The sequence below is a fragment of the Acipenser ruthenus genome, chromosome 5 (genome assembly GCF_902713425.1).
Source record: "Acipenser ruthenus chromosome 5, fAciRut3.2 maternal haplotype, whole genome shotgun sequence".
Classification (NCBI taxonomy): domain Eukaryota; kingdom Metazoa; phylum Chordata; class Actinopteri; order Acipenseriformes; family Acipenseridae; genus Acipenser; species Acipenser ruthenus.
The window spans coordinates 42,472,014-42,492,992 of record NC_081193.1 but is presented as its reverse complement, the minus strand read 5'-3'; the positions used below and the strand labels follow the sequence as shown (position 1 = coordinate 42,492,992).

The following is a 20,979-nucleotide window of genomic DNA, read 5'->3' as shown; positions in this document are numbered from 1 at the left end:
GTTTTCTCATTATCATTGATTGATACTGAAAAACTGCCCAGACAAGGCAGGAAATGTCATCATCCAATTAACGTGTTTTTAACAGGTTCCTTTCTGTTTTAAGTGATACCTGTCGGCTTAAAACATGTTAAAAAGGAAATTTGGAAATAAAACTATTTGAAGAAATTTAAAAGAATCGACCCCAGCCCGCCAGTAATTGAAGCCCTGACATTTGCCTCTTTTGCTGAAGGAAAAACATATGTTTTTATCAATGTGTGTTTTTTCTTCTATTAAACTGTATAGTTTTCAAAATAAATAAATAAATAAATAAATAAATAAATGCAGTGCACTGTAGACCACAATTGGGTATTTGTGACCCAATGATAACTAATATTATTTACATAATAAATGTCAGTAACGGGCACCAGCAGATGTAAATACCAATTAGAAACATGATATAGCACGTTTTTTTTGTTTGTTTGTTTTTTTTTTTATCAGGAATTTACGGAACACCACCAGAGGCAGGCCTGGGGAGATAGGCTATGGTAAATCAGGGCATTCTGGAAACATTCAAACAACCACAAATAGCAATGGAATCGATATACAGCATGCTACACATACAGCAGTTGTTTCTATGGCACATTTTATTATACATATGAATACCTCCTTTGTAGCAGCACTATTGTTTACAGACAAGCCCCGTTTCTTTATACTGTGCTTGCAAGTGTGTTGCGTGCAGGGTTAATAAAAGGAGGTGGGATTTAGCAAAATTATCGCCCATCCCCTAATGTGAAATCAAAATATTAGGTACAAAGTGCATCAAACAATACAATAGATTTCGTTTACCTAACTAAGAAGAACTAGGAATTAAACAATAAAACCGATAGATGCTGAATTTTTTTTTTTCGGGCAGAAGGTAAGTGTTTCTGCTGCACATCTGGTTACAGTATTTTTGATAGAGACCCGTTGCTTTACAGCAGCAAAAAGCAATATATTGAAATGGATGCATTCATTTCCGTGGATTTGACCTGAAAACCGCTAAAACAAACAGACAAAGCCCTGTTTTTTTGTCCTGGACTTCAAGCGAATGGCTGTGCATGCAGGGATTTAAATCAGTTGCAGGATACATCACATCAGGCTTTTATACTAGTTGTAATGAACACGAGATTCGTTCCCAGGCTCGCAAATCAGCAACAGACGTGGGTTTAAATCTGCATCCAAAGGGCTTTCCTTGACCAGAAAGAACTATTTTATACATTTTATATATACCAGCTTGCACTTTGTGGACAGCTAAACTATGTTTTTTAAGTTCATCACGCCTTGTTGTAGAATTACGTGTTTTTTGGAGGAACTGGCGGGCTTGATGATGTAGCATCTAGAATGGCACGTAAGTACAAATCAATTATTTATTATTTAATGTTCACACAACCGCAGTATATAGTAAGGGGTTTTATTAATGCTCTGTGGCCGGTGGATTTTTTTTTAATGAAATTGTTTTTTCTTGACAATTTTAAGTCATTCAAAATACTGTTACAAATCATTCTAGCTGTCATTTTTATGACTGCAGCACTTTTGTAGAGGCTTCGCGTTTTTAATGTTTACAGTGTATCTTTAATAGTATGTCATTTGTGTTTTTGATTTTTTGTTTTTTTTTTAACAAAGAATGGAAACACATCGAAACATTGATGCAACACATCTCTTTAGCAATTACAGAAAGAGACAGCAAATTGAACTGATTGGCGAGTGGGGATCCTTCTTCTACACCAAAGCGGATTAGTCCACATCACTGGCTGTCTCTCAGCCAGCAAAACTGGGCATGCTCTCTGCGCACTGTTCCCCAGGCCAAACGGGAAACAGCACCAGGACAAAAAAAATACTGTACATTGAAATCAGTAGTGGCATGACTGTTTCAGATTGTGTAAACCGCAGGCAAAGCTGAGGGAATATGCCATTCTATAGCCACTATATACTTCATAGAGTAAACCGTTTTTTCAAATATTTGTTTTCTTATAGAAAAAAATATGTATTATTAATGATAACGCGCATGGAAACAAATTGTATATTTAATATTCATTGTGTTTATTATACAGTCATATAAAAAGGAAAGCTCGTTTTCAAGTAGGCCTAGCAAATGACCACTGACTACTAGAATCAGAAAATATCCAATGTCATTAATTTACAGCTGAGCTTGAGTTAGTAGCCTACTACTACTGTGAACCAACACTATATTGAAATATATTGATCTTGGTGCCTGCATAGTAAGTTTAACACATACGATGTGTAACATTTAATATTATTTAAAGGACTGATGGAAATCCAAGTTGCTGTTATGTGTTGCGTGTTCTACCTTAATCTGTTCTATAGATAACTCGTGATTGGAGAGTAACTGAACTCACAGATTAAACTGGACCTACAGGATTATTTGTGTACAGGTTGATCCATCTCAAAGCACATTAGAACACAAGCATCCAGTCACCTACACATGCCACTGCAGACTGATAATCACATGTCTTCAATCACTATTGGCTGAGTCATCTGGGAAACGATGTACAGTCATACATTAGCCTTTATAAATCGGGAAACTCTGATACAGAACCTTCTAATAATAAGCAAAATAACACAACAATCTGCAGAATAATCCTTGCATTTTTACGAGGTGCGAGTGTCGGTTTCCCATAATAATATGCAAAATCCCTGCCTTCAAAAAAGCGACTGTAAAGGAGTAGTATTAATTGAAAAATGTAAATTGGATGAAGGAATAATGAACGAAGGAGCTCAGTGTGTGACTACAAACCATCCTGGCACAGAGGTTACAGTAGAGAAAGGGTTCGGTTTTAAAAATTTAAATGCTGACACACCCCCTGTTCCTCAAGGAGGGGGCCAGTTTAGCAAGAGTGCTGTGTTGAAACAAGAGTCTATTGAAAATGTGCCAGAAAGGAAAACGCAAGAAACCCAGGCAAGCTGTCGACAGAGATCCAGAGTGGCCAGCAAAGGATTAGGTAATGCAATGGACGCGGCAGTGAAGAGACGACAGGACTTGGACGCCGAGAAATATTATAGGCGAAACACTGGCGCAGAACAAAATATAAACGAAAAGGCATGGGAGTTCTTTCAGGACAATTCTGATTTTCAAACTTTGCAAATTACGTCACCTGATAGCCCGAGAGGTGTGGGTGAACATGTGCAACCCTGTAGAACTTCTCACCTAGCGTCTCTTGACCCAGCTCAAGGCCAGGATAATTCGATTGACAGGAATGGAATGAGAGAGGAAACCAACGGCGACGCACAGAGTGAAGTGTCCAGTAGGCTGAGCCCTTCCTTATTCATTTCTGCCGTAACTAAAGACAAGACGGAAAGGAGCTGTTCATTAAGTAAAGAAACCCAAATTGTTAAAAGTCAGTGTCAAATTAATAATGCCAATGCTACATTGGAAGAGGAGGGGACCTCAGCGCCTATTACTTATTGTATCCAAATGGAAACAGAGCCAAGAAATGAGTTGGGTCATTTGGTCAGTCCGGGCTACACAAGTGATAAGAGCGAATTTGAAACAATACGAGGAAATACAAACCTGGAAATAACTCAGGGACGTTGGGAAAGTGGAAATGGCGTCCAAAATCTCTATAGTTTCAAAGAGCCGGATTTAGTGATTGAAGTGGCTGGAAAGAAAATCCGGGCGCACAAATCCATTCTGGCAGAGAAAAGTGATTATTTCAAAGCACGTCTTTCAAGAGACATTCTGAAAGTGAAAGGGGTAAGTTATAAAACTTTAACAGTTCTGATAGATTATATATATTCTTCTAGAATGGCGGTTAACAAAGAGAATGTGGTAGATGTCATTACCGGGGCCAAAATTCTGCAAATCCCCTGCGCAGTAGAGTCTGCAATGGACACGATGATGAGTCAGATAACGATGGAGAACTGCTATGAAATTTTAAGCATAGCCAAAAAGCAAAGGTTACATGAGCTAAAGGACACCGCGTACAGATTTATGAGTGATAACTTTTTGCAGATTTTAAGGGATTCTGCTGTATATGGACGTTTAACAGGATCTGAGAGGGATTTGATTCTGAAAGCAAGAATGCAAGGGAACAAATGCCTAATGGTGGCTGAAATAAACGATGTTTACGACCGCGTCGGCAGCAGACCTCAAAGCAGAGATAACAGCCGTCCACAGAGTCCACTGTCTATAGTTTCTTTTGAGGAAAATCATTTGATTTATTACTATAATGAAGCAATTAAAGACTGGAGACAGTTGACTCGGATGCCAGAGGAGGTAAACACAAAAGGGTGTGGAATTTGCACCATGTACAACTACCTTTTTATAGCAGGTGGAATAAAGGGACACGGCGACAAAGGGAAGCTTTCGGATAAAGTGTTTTGCTACAACCCTATTACTGATAACTGGAGCGAAATTAGACCACTAAATCAACCTAGATCTCAGCTGAAACTCGTCTCGGCGGATGGCTATCTGTATGCAATAGGGGGTGAATGTCTGTTCAGTGTGGAGAAGTACGACCCTAGGATCGACAGATGGAGCCCTGTCGCTCCCCTGCCTAAAGGAGCATTTGCAGTGGCGCATGAAGCAACTACCTGTAACGGAGAGATCTATGTCTCCGGAGGATCCCTCTTTTATCGCCTTCTTAAATACGAACCGAAAAGGGACGAGTGGCAGGAATGCCCGTACAACAACAGCAGAAAGAAATCGACAGACATGGTTGCTTTTAAAAATTTCATCTATAGGTTTGACGTTAACCGTGACCAGGGTGTCAATGTTTTCAAATACAACACCATTGTGAAACTGTGGAAGGACAGCGCCTCTTTGCGACAGAGCAACCCATTGCCTTTCAGATGCGCAGTCATAGGCAACTGCATTTACTGTGTAAACAAATCCCACACGCTGCAGTTCATTGTGGAGGAGGACACCTCACGATTTGGACCAGAGGAGCTTAAAGCTCCTTTTGAGGCTAAGGGAGTTCTCATTCCCTTTATACTCAGCCTTCCTGAGAAGTCTGATAAAAGCACATAATGGTGCTGCGGTGTGGTACCAAGACAGAATGTGAGCCAAGGTGACGATCAGATGCGTTACATTATGTACCTTAACTTTGATCTGTGTTGGGTGGGGTATGTTTGTAACTTAAATGCAAGTGTTTCTTATGCATGGCGATAGGTTTTTGAATACATTTTTATAATAATGTTTCCTTGGTTTAACCAAATGCATTATTAATCATTAATTTAAACGATTAACTACGGAGTATGTACAGTTGTGTTATGTAATCTTACTTTATTTCAATGTCTTATTTTTATTTTACTTGGATGGTATTAGTTTTAAAACAGCATGGATCCTGCTTTGCTGTTACAATTTCTTCTTCAGATTACTTTATAGTCACCTTGTATTTGGTATAACAGGCAACGTGACAAAAAATGATTTTGTAATCATGAAAGCAGGGGTGGAAACTGCATTGCAGACATTTACAGTAATCATGCTAACACATTATTTCAGAAAATAAAAAGGTTAAGAAGCTTCAAATAAATAACCCAGGAGGTTCAGTAAAGAGCTGTCTTACAGTTGGTTCTTGTTGGTTCTGTGACATTAACATTAGCAGTTGTTTTTTCTTTTACAAAAACATGGTAGCATGGTGGTATATGTTTTGTGAATATGAACATTTATGTTACCATTTTGTCTGTTGACTTTTTTCTATATTTTTAGAGAAGAGGTATTTCATGCAAAATGGTGATGTATTTTTGTGACAAACGAACACGTTATTTCTTTTATAAAAAGCACTTTTGCAGTGTCAGACATTGTATTTCAATAATTAGCTTGTGTGGTGGTAACTTCATAAGCTATGACTGCACCAATCGAACCCTAATTGTCTTTGCAACTACAGTACAAATCTTTATCTTAACAGGTTGAACCAGAAATGTATTTAAAGACGTAGAATAGAACAGAATTTTTTCAGTATGTAGACTTACGTTTTAAAAGACAGCTGTTTTTACAGCTGTGTTTTCTTTGTTTGTTTTTGTTGTTTTTTTACAGTGGTAAAATGTTACCACTGTTAGCTGAATTGTATTGTATTGTAAATAGTTGTGTTTTGGACTTGATGTGTTGTAAAAAACAAAACAAAAAAGTTTTAAAAACAGCTTTACTGACTTTGCACAGCTTTCTAATTGTCTATTGTATTTATTAACAGTTAACAAAAATGGCTTTCAAACTGTTTGATAATGTATCCCAGTTATATATAAATAAAAAGGTGCTGCAATAAAATTGTTCTGAAACTCTAGAGGCATGTTGGTGCTTGTGAATTGCTGAACTATTGAACCTTATTTAATAAGAATTAGGACACAGCTGGCTACTGTACAGCAATGGTTATGTTGAAGTTAAACTTCTTTTAAATAATGACTAGATCTATTTAACATTACTGTGGCATGTTTTACCGTTCTTGCCATGATACAAAGTGCAAATGATATTTCTATATTCTGTCCATTATTTTTCTTTGACAAAACATTTCCGTGATATACATCCCATTAGTATCCAGTAAGTAGGTTTTAACGCACAGGACATACATTTCATCTTAAAAATACATATAAATAAACAGGACCTTTGGTTTTCCTCATTGCTTTTGAAAACCCTGACATCTAGAAGCCAATAATAAATGTAGTCACTATATTAATGTTAACAAATATTTTTTATAATTATATACATGTGTATTATTGATGCCATTCTACATATTGTGGATCGTTGATGATTCACTTTGTCATGGATTATTATGTTACTTGATTACAAAAAGCTCAACTGTTTAAAGATCCTATTAATGAATCTGGTGAATTCACGCTTGTCATGACAGCAAATTGTACAAGCATTATACTTTACTGTATTTATGCCCTTCTCTAACTGACTGTTTCTGGTGTTCAATTTTTATGTTTAAGTCAGAAGAGTAAACAATATTAGGGTTAAATACTATTTTGAATTCTCACCAGGGGGCATTTGCATTTTTAGTGTTGACCTTAGTGTTTAGTGTTTGTCAAAATGTACTCAAGTTACTGCAGTAACTTTGTTATACTGGAAACAGATTTCATAAACTTAGAAACTTGTGTTCTAACTGCTTAAAATAGGATTTAGGATTTTCGTTGTATCTGACTTTCTACTAACGGTCAGGATATTTCATACACTGAAATAGATAGCATACATACATACTTACAGATAAAATATATACATTTTATTCTGAATTGTCAATAAAAAATATAACTTGAGTCTGCCAAAATGGCCACAATTTGGGCAATCTGTAAACGCATAAAACTGAACAACATTGAAAAAATACCTACATTTTTAAAACTAAAATACTCTGAACAGCAACATTACTTATTTTTGTTTCCTTTTTTAAATGCAGAAAGTACACACTGACATGCAGCACCCATGTTGAAAACAAATGCATTTTTAAAAGGTAGAAACATTAGGAGAAACATCTTCTGATTGCCTCTCATTCTGCTCTGTAGCTAAGGAATCCATTTGCAGTTCTGGTTGCTGAAAGTTTGTCCTTGAGACATATTGTACATATTGTGCTGCTCTCGGTCCCTGTATGAATAAAAAAAAAAAACATAATACTGTAAAAAAAAACAAAAAAAATTAAATGTTAACCCATGTTCTAAGGAACTAGCTATAATGAACGAATATAAGGATATAAGTATACACAGCAACTATTGCATGCTGAATACTAACATATGCCTTCTCAATTAGCTTATTTTAATACTAACGTAAACAAATTGTAGATTACAAATACTGCATCACCTTGTAAAATAAATAATAAGTTATGTTTTTTCATTAGTTTTCCAGATCCTTTTTTTTTAAACTTTGTGACAATAACAGTACTGATAATAAAGCTTATTACCTCCATGGTATTGTTGTCAATCCAGGGTTTGATCTCGTGTGTGGTTTCGTTCATGGAAACACTGAGAATGCTTTTGCGATTCTGCATTGATGAACGTTTTGCCCATGGAATAAGAGCAAGAACAAAGACTGAAGCTACATTGAGAGCTCCAGCTACAATGAAGCCAAGATTGTAGCTGCCATACATATCATACATCCAACCTGTTAAATCAAAAAGTTATACTGAGGGGCACAAGGGAAAGGACATGCTGACCAAGGCTTGAACTAGTCATTTGTTACCCGCTGTGCCCCCTACCCCTCTGTACAATAAACCTATACACTATTGTTGTTTTAGTAAGAAAACTGATTTACAAAGTTATATATTGCCGAGCAGGCAAGAGGCCAAATATTGTATTAATATACCGTTGTCATTCCTATGTCTTCCATTGAATTCACAAATCTGTTCAATACAATTATGATCTACTAAATATTGAAGCATTTGCATTGATCTCCTGAAATATAAAATGTAAAATATTATGTAAATGTTCTAGTTGTGGCATTATGATCCAGCATGGAGAATGACCTCGGCAGCTATTCAGAGCATTTTAGTTTTAAAAATTAAGACATTTTTATATGTTGTTCAGTTTTACCAGAGATTACAGTATTACCTGTGACACGATTCAATAACCCTTTTTGCATTTTAGCATTCCTAGGGCCTCATTTATGAAATGGCAATAAACTCTATGGTGCACGATAACTGCAATTACTGTGCACATTAATGATTTCCATATTTATTATTGCAATTGTATTCATTATCGTACGAAATAGTGGGCATATTGTGGTGCACACTCATTTTATTGTGCCATACTATGGTAATCGGAATGAATGTGATTTTTATGGTAATTCATGGTAATATATTTAAATGAGCATCCAGCTCAGAATGAGATGAGCTGTATTCACATGGTATTTACTAAAGGATGTTAATTTTAGTGTGTGCATTAAAGTGATCATTTATTAGTGTGTATGGAAACCAGACTTTAACCACTGATAGGCACGCTATTTTTTGGCATGAAAACTAGTGAGATGCAGTTTGTTTCTTTTTACTGACTCGATTACTTTGATTCATTCAGTTTAGTCAATCAATTCAACAGATGTGTTTGTTGGATTCACTGATTCACTAACACAAAATAAATACATCTTGCTGAATTACTTGGTTATGAAAATTTGTTTGAATGGAAAAATCTGGCAACAAGGGCCATTTAAGTTAAGACTGTTCACTTGGTGGGCCGCACCGTAAATCAATATATATATATATACACACACATCGTAATGCCAGAAAAATAATACATTTAAAAAGTGTGATGTCTTTTAATTCAGTGTTTATTCTTTCTATGTTCTGTATAATTGTATATTACAATAGTATGAGTGATACAAAAACACTGTATTGAGCTTATTTATCACATTAAAAAAAAACAGATGTGTAATATTTTGTTGAATAAATGTAAGAATTCAACAAACCACAAGAGTTTCAGTTGTAGGCTAAATGGAGACAATGTCACAGACTAAGCTGAGGACAGATGAGTTCTATGTGTCTCAATCTTACTTAGTAATACAGTAAATGATGAATTTAGCAAAAACATTTTTTGCATTTTCTACCTTTCTTTAAACTAAATGTCTGTTTGACTAAAGTAGTTTCTATATTTCGCAGACCTTTTTATCTGGTGTAGTTTTAGAGGCATCAAATGTAAACTACAAATTTACTGTACTCTACCTGCAAAGGGAGGTCCATAACAACTGATCGAATTTACAGTTAGCATGAATCCCCAAGCTACTGCCATCCTCTCAGACCCCATCAAATCAAAAGTGAGGACAGGAAGAAGGATATAGTTTCCTGCATCGGCTATTCCCAGGAACAAGCCAAAGGCAACGAGGGAACCAAAGGTTTTAAACAAAGGAATTAACAAGTACAGCAACCCTGAAAAGACATAATTCAATAACATGTTATCAGTCTGAAATCATATTTCTTGACAGTTGCCTAATTCAACTGAGTCTGAACCATCCATTTAGAATTTACAAGTCAATTTAATATATTCTGTTGAAATGGGACCAGGGTAAGATGGATGTCCAATACCCTTTTCCTTTTGTAGTTTATATATATATATATATATATATATATTTATTTATTTATTTATTTTAATTAAAACTATTTAAATCTATAATTTAAATTATTGACAGTTTAAAAATAATTCAGTAATCATTTAATTCACTTATAATAGTAAAAGAATAATAAAAAAAAAAAATGTATTTACTTACCAACAGTGAACACAGAACCTTGATTGATATACAAACGGTTAATTCTGCTGGAATTACAGATTCTCCCAAAGATGATTCTACTTATAAAACTGCTCATTCCAAGTACCAGCATAATATTAGTTGCCAATTCAAAAGGAATTCCTAATTGTACTCCATGATTTATCTGAGAAAATAACACCTTAATAAAATGCTACACTCTCTTGACAGTTTTACAAAAAAAATGTTCGTACATGTTTCTGAATGTCTTTAACAAACCTGATTTTTTTCCCTTTAGAATCATGCCTATCAGTTTTGTTTTTCTTATGGAAAGTGAAATGTATAGAAAATACCTTGACAATCTGAACCTATAGCGTCAGTGTGATTTGCAAAAATAAAAAATACCCATATTATATAGGGTAGACTTAAAACCACAGAATTCTGACAATAAACAGTTCTTCTAAAAGAATAATTAAGTTGGAAACTGGGAAAATAAATGTTCATGTGAAACAGCATAGTTTAATTGAGCAATCCTAATTTCAATGCATATTTTTAACTCAAAAATCTACCAGTACTTACTATTGTTAATATTATTTATTTCTTAGCAGATGCCCTTAACCAGGGCGACTTACAATTGTTACAAGATATCACATTATTTTATTTTTTACATACATATATATATATTTTTTTTTACATACAATTACCATTCTTATACAGTTGGCGCAATCTAGGTAAAGTACCTTGCTCATGGGTACAGCACCAGTGTCTCCTACCAGGGATTGAACCCACAACCCACCAGTCAAGAGTCCAGAGCCCTAACCACTACTCCACACTGCTATTGTTTAAATTATCTAGGGGTATAAGGTTACATTTTTGTCAAAAATAAAATTAACGAAAAAAAACCCTTACCAGGTGCACATAAGGAATGAAGAATCCAAATTTTGCTAAACCATTGGCAAAAACCCAAATCAAGAAGACTCTGTCTTTCCACAACCCAAGATCTACGATGAACCCTTTTATTGGTGAGGTACTGAGATTCTCAACAACACTTCGAGAATGTCCTGTAATACAGATTTAAAACACTTTGGTTACATTACTTCCAGGAAGAAACCATGAAAAACTGTTTTTCATTAACCACATTTTATCAAGTTAACATGCAAAGTTTTAAGGTAAGTACTGCAGGTAAATGTTTTTCAAATGCCTTGAGCAGTCTTCACTAATACATCTATGGCCAAAACCTTGTGGTATATGGCCATCTGTTTATCACATGCTAAACAATGCAGTATCTGCTCAACATGTTACGGTTAAGGTTGTAAGTATATTACTTCAACTTACAGAATGACAATGTCATGGTTTACATGCAGTTTAGAAACTCAAAATGCTCTATTTGTTGTCATGAGAATATGATGTAGCATGCAGATACCAAATTCCTCATGCTATTGGGAGTATAAGGCCAAAACATGGTATGGCTAAAATATTCAAGGTAGGTGAATTCTCTTCTCACACAAAAAAATCTGTGCAATTTTTTTTTTTTTTTTGCATGGCAAGAAGTCTGAAAGCCACACCATATGTTCAGAGAGACTTCATACAAAATATCTCATTTCTGCTGTAACCTTGCTTAACTTTCTACTAAACAAAAAGGCTGTACCATCAATTCTTTCACAAGAACTGAGAAGTGTCAAAGTATGAGTGGCAAGCTCCTTTGACCAAATAAGAATTAGTAAACAACCTTTAAAATTGGCATTTGCAGGTGACCCCTAAAATGAAGGTGCTTTATAATTTAGTTATGTTTAAGCAAGATAAAACAAACAAATTACTGCTGCTACTATAACGAAAAATGTAGCAAAAAATAAATAAACAAAATAAACTTAGTCCTTAGCAAATAATAAAAACATCCACCAAAAAAAAAAGTTTTAGCCATTATCGGCTATGGTTTGGTGATGGAATAGCTGACTGCCTGATGAAATATTCATTAGCATATTTTTTTGGTGATATATAGAACATTTTGTCAATTAATGTATCCACCTACAAATATTGTGTAAAACAATGAAACCCCATATTTGAATAATCTATACATCGACTCATCAGTTTGTTTGTTTTTTCTTTATCGTGGCCAAAATGAGGCATGCTGCATGTCCTTCAACACAACCTAAAATATTTTTGTAAACACAGTTTAAGAAAACTGAACAATATCAGTATGGAATGCTGCCAGACACATTTAAATAAACCCTTCCATAATGTAATATTAATTAGGTAATTTTAATTTTGAAGGACAATTTTTCTCCCTAAAAAAACTACATGTAAACCCAAATTGCAAAAAGCAGACATCCACAAAGTTTTGCAGTGACCAATTATTTATTGTATTTGACAGATGCCTATGCCCAGATGGAACATAATGTACTTTGGCCCACGGCCTTGTCCATTAGAGCTTGTGCTTGGCTAAACCAAGATGTAATGATTACCGACTGATGACAGCTATAGCCAGCGAGCAGGACCAGTGAGACTCAGGGCCACATCCCCCCGCCCCATGAGCTGGCTGAACTGTGATGTAATGATTATTGTTTGATGACAGTTACAGCCAGCGGACAGGACAAGTGGCACCTTACCCCTACACAAGGCACGCTGTAAGGTGTAGGCAGGGGCGGAGGACCAAACAAAGAAACGACAAGGAGGCGTAGGCGATAGGCTATGTATCGGAACAGTTTGATTACGTATGTGATTACGGGGATGATCTTCCTTTCAGAAACACAACAAGTTTCCAATCAAACTAGTGTGGCAAAAAGGTAACACTTATTTTTACTTTTGCATATTAACTGCCAATGTTAGAAAAGTTTCGCTGCATTTATCATAACCCCCCACTAGATGGCAGAAATTACAATGGTAACCACAGTTGTGCTAACATTTTTTTTTCATTTATTTGAAGTGTACATACTGTAAATAATAAATAGAAAAAAAATTGTCAGAAAGTATAGCCATAAAATGAGACTGCTTCTGAAGCTTAACTTACAAGGGTTGGAAAAGATAAATGATATGCAGCACACACTTTTGTGTAAACCAGATGTCACTTGCATCATAAATTAATTTGTTGTGCCCATGGCATCCGTGACATGTATTCTTAATTAAAACTGCTTCCCCGAGTAATTCAGTTTCAGTAAAAATGGGCAAGACTACAAGACTCCGGGATCATTTCAAAAGACATGATTGTTGCTCAATAACTCTATAGCTTTCAGTATCATGAAAAAGTTGTTCACTATGACCTACATCCGCAGTATGTACTTATTTTTTATACATATACTGTTAGATTCTGATTCTCTAAATAAGTTGTAGTAAAGAATGTCCTTAGGTCTGACCACACCTGGATATAAAAAATGTAAGGCTTGAAACATACTGTATAACAGACAGATACCTTCTAAAATACTTATCAGTATCCCCATAATTTGATACTGAATAACTTATCAAGTTTCATCTCAATTGGACAAAAATTGTATCATGTTAAAATGTTAGTGTGACATGCAAATGAGCCAGCACCTTCTTATGTCTTCCAATTCAGACACTCTTCCTAACTTTTGTTAAAGAATGTCCTTACTTAACTCTATGAACCCTGGATAAGCAGTTCTTTTGATTCATGTAAAATGCGAGTGTGATATACATACTTCCACACACCTCCACTATATAGGGTTCATTCTCTGTGGGAGATCATTTGATGAGATAAGCAATGAAACTGCTATCTGTAAAGGCCACCTTAAATTGTGCATGTACTGTACCTGGTGGATTCAGAGGTTTGTATGCAAAACCAGCCACTACAGAAATTCCCATTATACCAGCAAATATGCGCATGCTCTGTCTCCAGCCCACAGTCCTTATGAGGTATTGGTGAAGGCGGGTCTGGACCAGAGCCCCTGCTGCTCCTCCGGACATTACAATCCCAGTGGCTAAAGAGCGCTGGGTAGTGAAATACTGGCTTATCATTATCATACCTAGGAGACAAAAACAGGAAATGTAACTCACATTACATCACTTTTCTTTGAGCTTCAGGTTATTCAACCTCAAAAGGACTTTGGAGAAATAATACATAGCATTAAAATTGTTGCTAATAATATTAAATTGCGCTTTCTTCAGATAGTTTTGTTTATTATGGCACTAAGCACTAATTTTGGACTACATTAAAGGTAACATTAGGTGGTCCAAGACTAATGATAATTGGTCTGTGAAATGTTCAGAGGACAAAAGGACCATGTTCATATTTAACAAAAGTATCTGCTACTTGGTATAACCAGTATGATTACCCTTTTTAAAATGGAAATGCTGCAGTTTGACTTCGAACAGCATTTGAAATAATTCTACTTTAGAAAACTGTTTGTACAACATTTTTGCATGATCAGGTTAGAAAAATAAAAAAATAATTATAAAAAAATACCTGCAAATGGAGGCTATAAAAAAAGTGAACACACTAACACCAAGAAAACCAGAAAAGTGGAAAGCCACAAGTAACTGTTACCAAATCTACCCTTGATATTATACAATTACTGTTTTTATTAATATATATTCACCAAAATTATATTTCTTTTAAAACAAAGTGACTTTAAAATGGGCGATTTATCCAGATCTTTATGCTATTTTTTATTTTGAATCATTTTATTTTAAAATAAAGGATATCTATTGTACTGTGAATCAATAAATCATGCCATATTTTCTATATTACTTAATTTCTCAAGAAAGTCAACCTGTCACATCACTTTGATCTCCACCAGTACTATTCAGTAGTCTCCCCCTAGTCTCTGTATCTGCTATCAGAGTGAACTCCTCTGGAAAGCCCATGTTACTATGGATATGGCAACGTGGCCTTTACCTTATTAAATTATGTGTATTCCTGCTATAGTAATTTAACCTCACATAAATAGGCCAATAAGCAAAACATATTAAGTCTTCAATGCTGATGAGTAAATTGAGTAATATCTTTGAAAACCACAGATAAGTAATCTATTGAACATCCAGCAAGCACCTGCATTTTTACACGAGATATGCTCCCTTGTCTCAACTCTTACATGCTTACTACTGACTACTTGCTTTTTTAGTTAAATTACAAACTGAAATCTTGCTTTCCGTGGGCAGATAAATCCAGGCATGAAAGTGTAACACAGCTGCACCAGTAGGTCAGTCATCCAAAGCTGGCTTAATGATTTAATTCAGAAAACACAAACTTCACCAGGATGTGGTCAAATTATCCCAGAGTTTGGCATGAGGTAAAACTATTTAATCTTAGTGTCCCATCAGCAGTTTTACACAACTGCCAGGTGGAAGTTTATGGATCTGATTATGTGTTTAAAAAAGCTGTAAGTTATTTCTAACATCCAGTCAGTACATTGGACAAATACTGCCATTGAGATAATATGTGTGCACCACAGTTGTCAAAATCCAATACTTCTGTGTAAAAAAAAATATTTTCAAAAAGACAGGGAGATCTTTTGAATGATTGAAAGCAGAGTTTTTGTGTGTACCATGGTTTAGATAAAATACCCCCCACCCCACCCCCACACACTTACACACTTGTATATACCTACATTTAAAAAGTGAAATTTACATGTTTAAAAACATATTACCATATGTTTCTAACATACTTTTGCACCCCTCGTACAATCTTTTTTTTAAAAAAAAATAAGAAATCACATTGTATTACTTTCCTTGATGCTGCACATCTTGGGGGAATTTATCTGGTAATTTCTCTGTCACAGAATACAATTGGTAGTTCATAACATTACTTAGATACAGATAATCTCAAACTCTCACTACACAGTATGATGCGTACTTACCGGGGGTAAAAGCAAAACTGGATCCTATTCCAGTCAGAACTCCATGGGTCAGGAAAAGAAAATCCAATTTTGAAGCATAAGATGAACCAGCAATAGAGACTATAATCAATATTGACCCTAATATTGATACTATCCTCGCTCCAAATTTTTCTGTCATTTTTCCAGAAACTGGGCCAAAAATCATAATAAGGCCGTAACTGATAGATCCAACCCAGGCTAAAAAAAGAAAAGTAATTGTAATTATGTATATCCTAAAGAATATTGACGGTTCCTACTCATTTAGGATTAAAATCTTAAACAGTAGTGTACTTACTATGAATGTTGATATTATCTTGTATTATATGTATTATTGTTTTGTATTATCATTTACCTCAGATTTGAAACATATACAGTAAGCTCCCATCACAAGGATGCTTTAAATGCACTTGTTTACTGATGGGTAAATGTTGTTGCTTTTAAAAGGAGGCATTTAAACCTGTTAGATTTAGTTGTTATTCAACACTATTTTATCACCTTCCTAAAATATTTAAATTAGCACATAAATGAATAGCTGAATAGTCCTCAGGAGGAACTGTAAAGTGATGATAATTTTAAAAGAAATAAAAAATAAACAGCAGACAGACAGGAGTTGGACAAAAATATGAAACCTGAGAAATATAGAAAACACTTTTGTTTAAATGGGCTGTTCCTCATTTGACCACTTCAAATGCCATGCCCATGATCTGTTCTAAAAGCTGGACTTCCAGGTTACATGTCCATTTTTAGGCCTATAGCAGGCTGGTGATGTCTGTATCCAATACTGAAAAATAGCAGTGCTCCACCAGGAAGTCTCAAAAGTGACAACAGTATAGACAATTCTTGAGAACCAACTTCTCGGCAAACTTTTGGCCCCAACCACTCTGAATGAATTTGAGGTGGTATTAAATGAGGAATGATCATGTGTTAAAGGACCTTATGGACTCACCACCTCTAAACATTTTATCCTCATAGAGACCTTGGGGCACATTCAGACCCCCCTCCTCTTTAAATGTGTGCTAAAGGTAATTAATTATATTATTGCCTTGTGGCTGCCAACAGTTTAGTAGTTAATGTGGCCATCCACATTTTTTTGTGAGGATAACTACCTTAGACATTGTGCTGGTCAAATTACCCTGTGCTTTATTTGAAAACATGTATTAATTCTTAACATAGCAAGGACTTGCCTGTTTTTGATGATGTCTCTTTGAATGTTTCTAAAAAGCTAATCAGATAAACTCCAAAAGAGTTGTGAAATCCAAGAACCAGCATATTGAAGATGAACGAAGACAGAACTACGACCCAGCCCCAGCCTCCATCTGGCGGACTTTTCTGTAAAACAGGATTGTGTGGCTCACTCACTCTTTCTTCAGTCGAAAACCGTCTGAATGGTACCCGCTGGAAGAAATTCATGATGCACCGCAGTATCTGTTGTGTACGTTCTGTAAGGGGGGCAAAAATTACAAAACCGCTAACAATGGCCGTTAGCTTTCATGAGCATTGAGTACAAGAAAAAAAAAAAGTTTATTCGAAAATAATTACAATAAGCCTTGTGACAACACCTTACTGAATGTTCATATAAACAGACAAGCTAGCTTTAGCATCATAATGATCATTAAGTACAACATTTGACTGACCGTCACATAACAACCGAGATTAAACATATCCGTGCTTTGTTTGATGTGTACTGATTTTGAAATCTCTACAATATATCAATAACAACACAAAAAAACCCCACAAAAAACTTAATGTGTATGGCGTTGCATAAAATAAAAGCCAATTACCGCGGATATCGACAGGGCTCAAAGTTAGCCAAAATCCTTATGGGCATCTGGCTCCTAGCTTTTAAAATATATAAAAATAAAAAATAAAATATATATATATACAGTGACGTACTATATAGTGACGTCACTGTCTGACACCCCCCCCCCCCCCCCCCACGAACGTTGTCAATATGGTATATGAAACAAAACAAAAACAATATGAAAGTGTTTGAAATCAGCGGCAATAGCAGCTACTCTGGTTTTAACGACAAGTTGTAAAAATAAAACAAATGTATGCTGACATTGAGCAACTTGATTTCAGTAGTTGTTTATACAACAGCAGACTTTGAATAAACTTTATGAACATAATGGAAACTGAACAAACAGCACAACAACACGTTGGCTACCAGATGTCAAATTATATTACTTTCGCTAATATATTTTAAGACGTTAAGTTAGGGTCTACTGAAATCTACACAACGAACACGCACTGAAATAATATTTAGTTTAAAAAAAATGATAGTTTGATTGTTTAACATGTAGACTAATTAAAAACAGTTGACAAACCAGGACCATTTTAAGATACATACACTGGCCTCTTGACCGGAGGGTCGTGGGTTCAATCCCAGGTGGGGGACACTGCTGCTGTACCCTTGAGCAAGGTACTTTACCTAGATTGCTCCAGTAAAAACCCAACTGTATAAATGGGTAATTGTATGTAAAAATAATGTGGTATCTTGTAACAATTGTAAGTCGCCCTGGATAAGGGCGTCTGCTAAGAAATAAATAAATAAATAAATAAATAAATAAATAAATAAATAATAATAATAATAATAATAATAATAATAATAATTTTCTTACGTGTTGTTACTGCGCCGCTGGGATACTGAACCTATACTTAACAGGGCCTAACCACGGAATTCAGAGAAAACCACGAGGAATATTGCGGTAAACGTTTTCAAAAATAACAAAAATAATAGTGCTTAATAATATTATGTTGGTGGGAAAAAAATCAGCAAAACTAATAATATATGTAACTTATTTTGTATGTCATCTGCCTACTTCCACAGTCGCCAATGGCAAATGTAAATTAAAATTTGATCGCCGAGACCAATTCTTGTCGCCCCTGGCGACCCACAGCTCGCAAATTTGAGCCCTGATCGACCATAATTATTTTCTCTACGATACACGTACGGACTTTAAAGGCATTTTAATATCAGTTAATTGTTTATTCTGTACTGTCGTCAAATATTCAAAACAAGAAAAAAATATGATGTACATGTGTATGCCCGTAATGTACCGCCAATTCTCCCACTGCAGGTACCTCCTTCATTTCCTTCTGACAAACATACCACTTTTTTTAAAGGATTACAAACTAATGAATTTGCTTTATATCTGTAAGAAAACGTTAACGTCTGCTGAAACATAATTTAATTATAACAGGTATTAATGCTCACAAACTATCTTCCCACCTCAAGCCCCGGTGCAACACCTTTTTTCAATAACAAGCTTTATTACCAACATACAAACTGACAATGATGATAGTGGTAAGTCGACGCAGGCAACGCCACGTTCTAGCAAACCACGAGTAATAATAATAATAATAATAATAATAATAATAATAATAATAATAATAATAATAATAATAATATTATTATTATTATTATTATTATTATTATTATTATTATTATTATTATTATTATTATTATTATTATTATTATTGTGTTCTCTTCCTCCATCCTCGAAAGAGGGCGGAACAGTCATCTGTTATAAGACTGTGCCTTTAAATGAGGGAATTCTGGGTACAGTGAAGGAGAGGTGTCTGTGTTGTCAGGGAAGTGTTCTGAGGTTCTCTGTCTCCTGGCCATGCTGTCAGTAAGACACGTGTTGAGCTTGTATTCTCTGGTAATAAACCGCAGATATTTTGTTCTAATTACTACAGTGGTCATTGTTTGTTGTTATAAGGTGCATCGCTATTATCATTATGCAAACTGTTTAGGGGTTTACCCCAGAGCTATATAAGTATATAAACTTGGAGTTTATTCTGCTCTGGCCCTTGGGGCTTGTTAGTTTTGCAGGTCCCTAAAGCTGATTATAAGAAGATAATCAGAAAGGTAACACATCAATGGAAAGGAACAGCTAAAGTAGCATTCAAGAGCCACTTCGCGCTCAGAAGAGAACACTGTAACTCCACAACATGGTTAGCGAGACCAGACTCTTTAGAAACACATTTCACAAGTAACAAACTATAGAAATGATCCCTGTAGTAGTCGTAGTAGTCCTATTTAACGCACCGTTAGAGACTACACCAGCTGTCCAAAGACAGCTGGAAAAAAATTCTAGTTAGCACTCTTGTGGGTGCTAAAAAAGACGAACCTTAACTAATTTAACAAAAAACCCGGGTCAAAATGGCTGTAAATTAAATTCCCAAAACGAAAGTGGAGGTGGTACAGAGCACAATAGAGCCCACTGGTCGAGAAAGGCCGTCATGTCGCCAGCGGACTCCGCTTGGGCGTGCTCTAAAGAAACCTGGGACCTGACTAGGGCCCGGAACATGGCCCCAAGTAGTCGTAGTAATTTTAAAGAAAAAAACGGATAAAAGGACTGTAAATTAAAAGTTCAAAACGAAGGGGGCGGGTGGTACAGAGCACGCCCCCTAGAGCCCACTGGTCGACAAAAGATGTCACGTTGCCAGCGGACTTTGCGTGGGCGTGTTCTAACTTAACCCGGGACCGGACTAGGGCCCTGAACATGGCCCCACAGTCAGAGACCCTCCCCGGTCATCTTACGCTTCCTGGTCTTGTAAATGGCTAGTTTAACAAAAGCCAGCAGCAGATTCACCAGGAGGTCCCTCTTTCTGGTGGAGGCACGAACAGGCTGCCCGAAAATAAAAAGGGTAGTAGTAGTAGACCCTCTCCCTGTTATAACAGATTTTAATATTTAAAAACACGCACGCACACACCCACACAGGGGAGGCACACAGTGAGAAAGCCATGTCTGACAGCAAGGCAGCATTTTACAGAAATAAAAACACTTCCCTTTTTCTTTTTAAAATAAAAAACTACAAATGAAAATGAAAATACGGGATGACTGAAATTGGGCTGGGTTCCAGCAGTGCTGCTTCCCTTTTATCTTTCCTTTCTTCGTCAGTAATCTTTTTTGTTCTGAACTTTTTGCTGCCTTTGACTTTTCATTTTAACTTTCTTAAACCAGTGTATATCTTCTATTTTATTTCTCAGACCTTGATTTACCTTACCTGCAG

The 20,979-nt window shown here is 35.7% G+C and overlaps 2 protein-coding genes and 1 non-coding gene across 6 annotated transcripts; 1 reads left to right on the top strand and 2 right to left on the bottom strand.

Moving 5' to 3' along the window:
• Positions 1–762: 762 nt before the first annotated feature.
• On the top strand, positions 763–6,257 carry LOC117403339 (kelch repeat and BTB domain-containing protein 11-like). Of its 2 annotated transcripts, none has more exons than XM_034005412.3 (2): positions 763–1,366; positions 1,684–6,257. In XM_034005412.3, the coding sequence occupies exon 2, from the start codon at positions 2,663–2,665 to the stop codon at positions 5,003–5,005; it is 2,343 nt and encodes a 780-aa protein (XP_033861303.3). In that variant the 5' UTR covers positions 763–1,366; positions 1,684–2,662; the 3' UTR covers positions 5,006–6,257. The 2 variants fall into 2 exon arrangements, with proteins under 2 accessions (XP_033861303.3, XP_033861304.3); XM_034005413.3 differs by having other exon boundaries at positions 1,642–6,257.
• Positions 6,258–6,853: 596 nt separating this feature from the next.
• Positions 6,854–16,374, bottom strand: LOC117403340 (monocarboxylate transporter 10-like). Of its 3 annotated transcripts, XM_059024252.1 has the most exons (7): positions 15,940–16,374; positions 13,894–14,106; positions 11,039–11,190; positions 10,154–10,316; positions 9,612–9,815; positions 7,863–8,062; positions 6,854–7,549 (listed from the first exon to the last, which is right to left on the bottom strand). In XM_059024252.1, the coding sequence occupies exons 1-7, from the start codon at positions 16,121–16,123 to the stop codon at positions 7,412–7,414; spliced, it is 1,254 nt and encodes a 417-aa protein (XP_058880235.1). In that variant the 5' UTR covers positions 16,124–16,374; the 3' UTR covers positions 6,854–7,411. The 3 variants fall into 3 exon arrangements, 2 of the variants coding, with proteins under 2 accessions (XP_058880235.1, XP_058880234.1); XR_004663495.2 differs by lacking the exon at positions 10,154–10,316; XM_059024251.1 differs by having other exon boundaries at positions 6,854–8,062.
• Positions 16,375–19,787: 3,413 nt separating this feature from the next.
• Positions 19,788–19,991, bottom strand: LOC117403448 (small nucleolar RNA U3). Its single transcript, XR_004544565.2, has one exon. It is a non-coding gene; the product is annotated as a small nucleolar RNA U3 (small nucleolar RNA).
• Between the last annotated feature and the right edge of the window lie 988 nt (positions 19,992–20,979).

Bases quoted from the DNA above. Each gene is read 5' to 3' on its own strand.
- LOC117403339 (XM_034005412.3), top strand. From the start codon at position 2,663: ATGCAAAATCCCTGCCTTCAAAAAAGCGACTGTAAAGGAGTAGTATTA.
- LOC117403340 (XM_059024251.1), bottom strand. From the start codon at position 16,123: ATGATTTTTGGCCCAGTTTCTGGAAAAATGACAGAAAAATTTGGAGCG. The intron at 11,191-13,893 runs GTACAGTACATG...TCTGTATTACAG, and splicing joins CAAACCTCTGAATCCACCAG to GACATTCTCGAAGTGTTGTT. The intron at 10,317-11,038 runs GTAAGGGTTTTT...TTATTTTCTCAG, and splicing joins TCATTCCTTATGTGCACCTG to ATAAATCATGGAGTACAATT.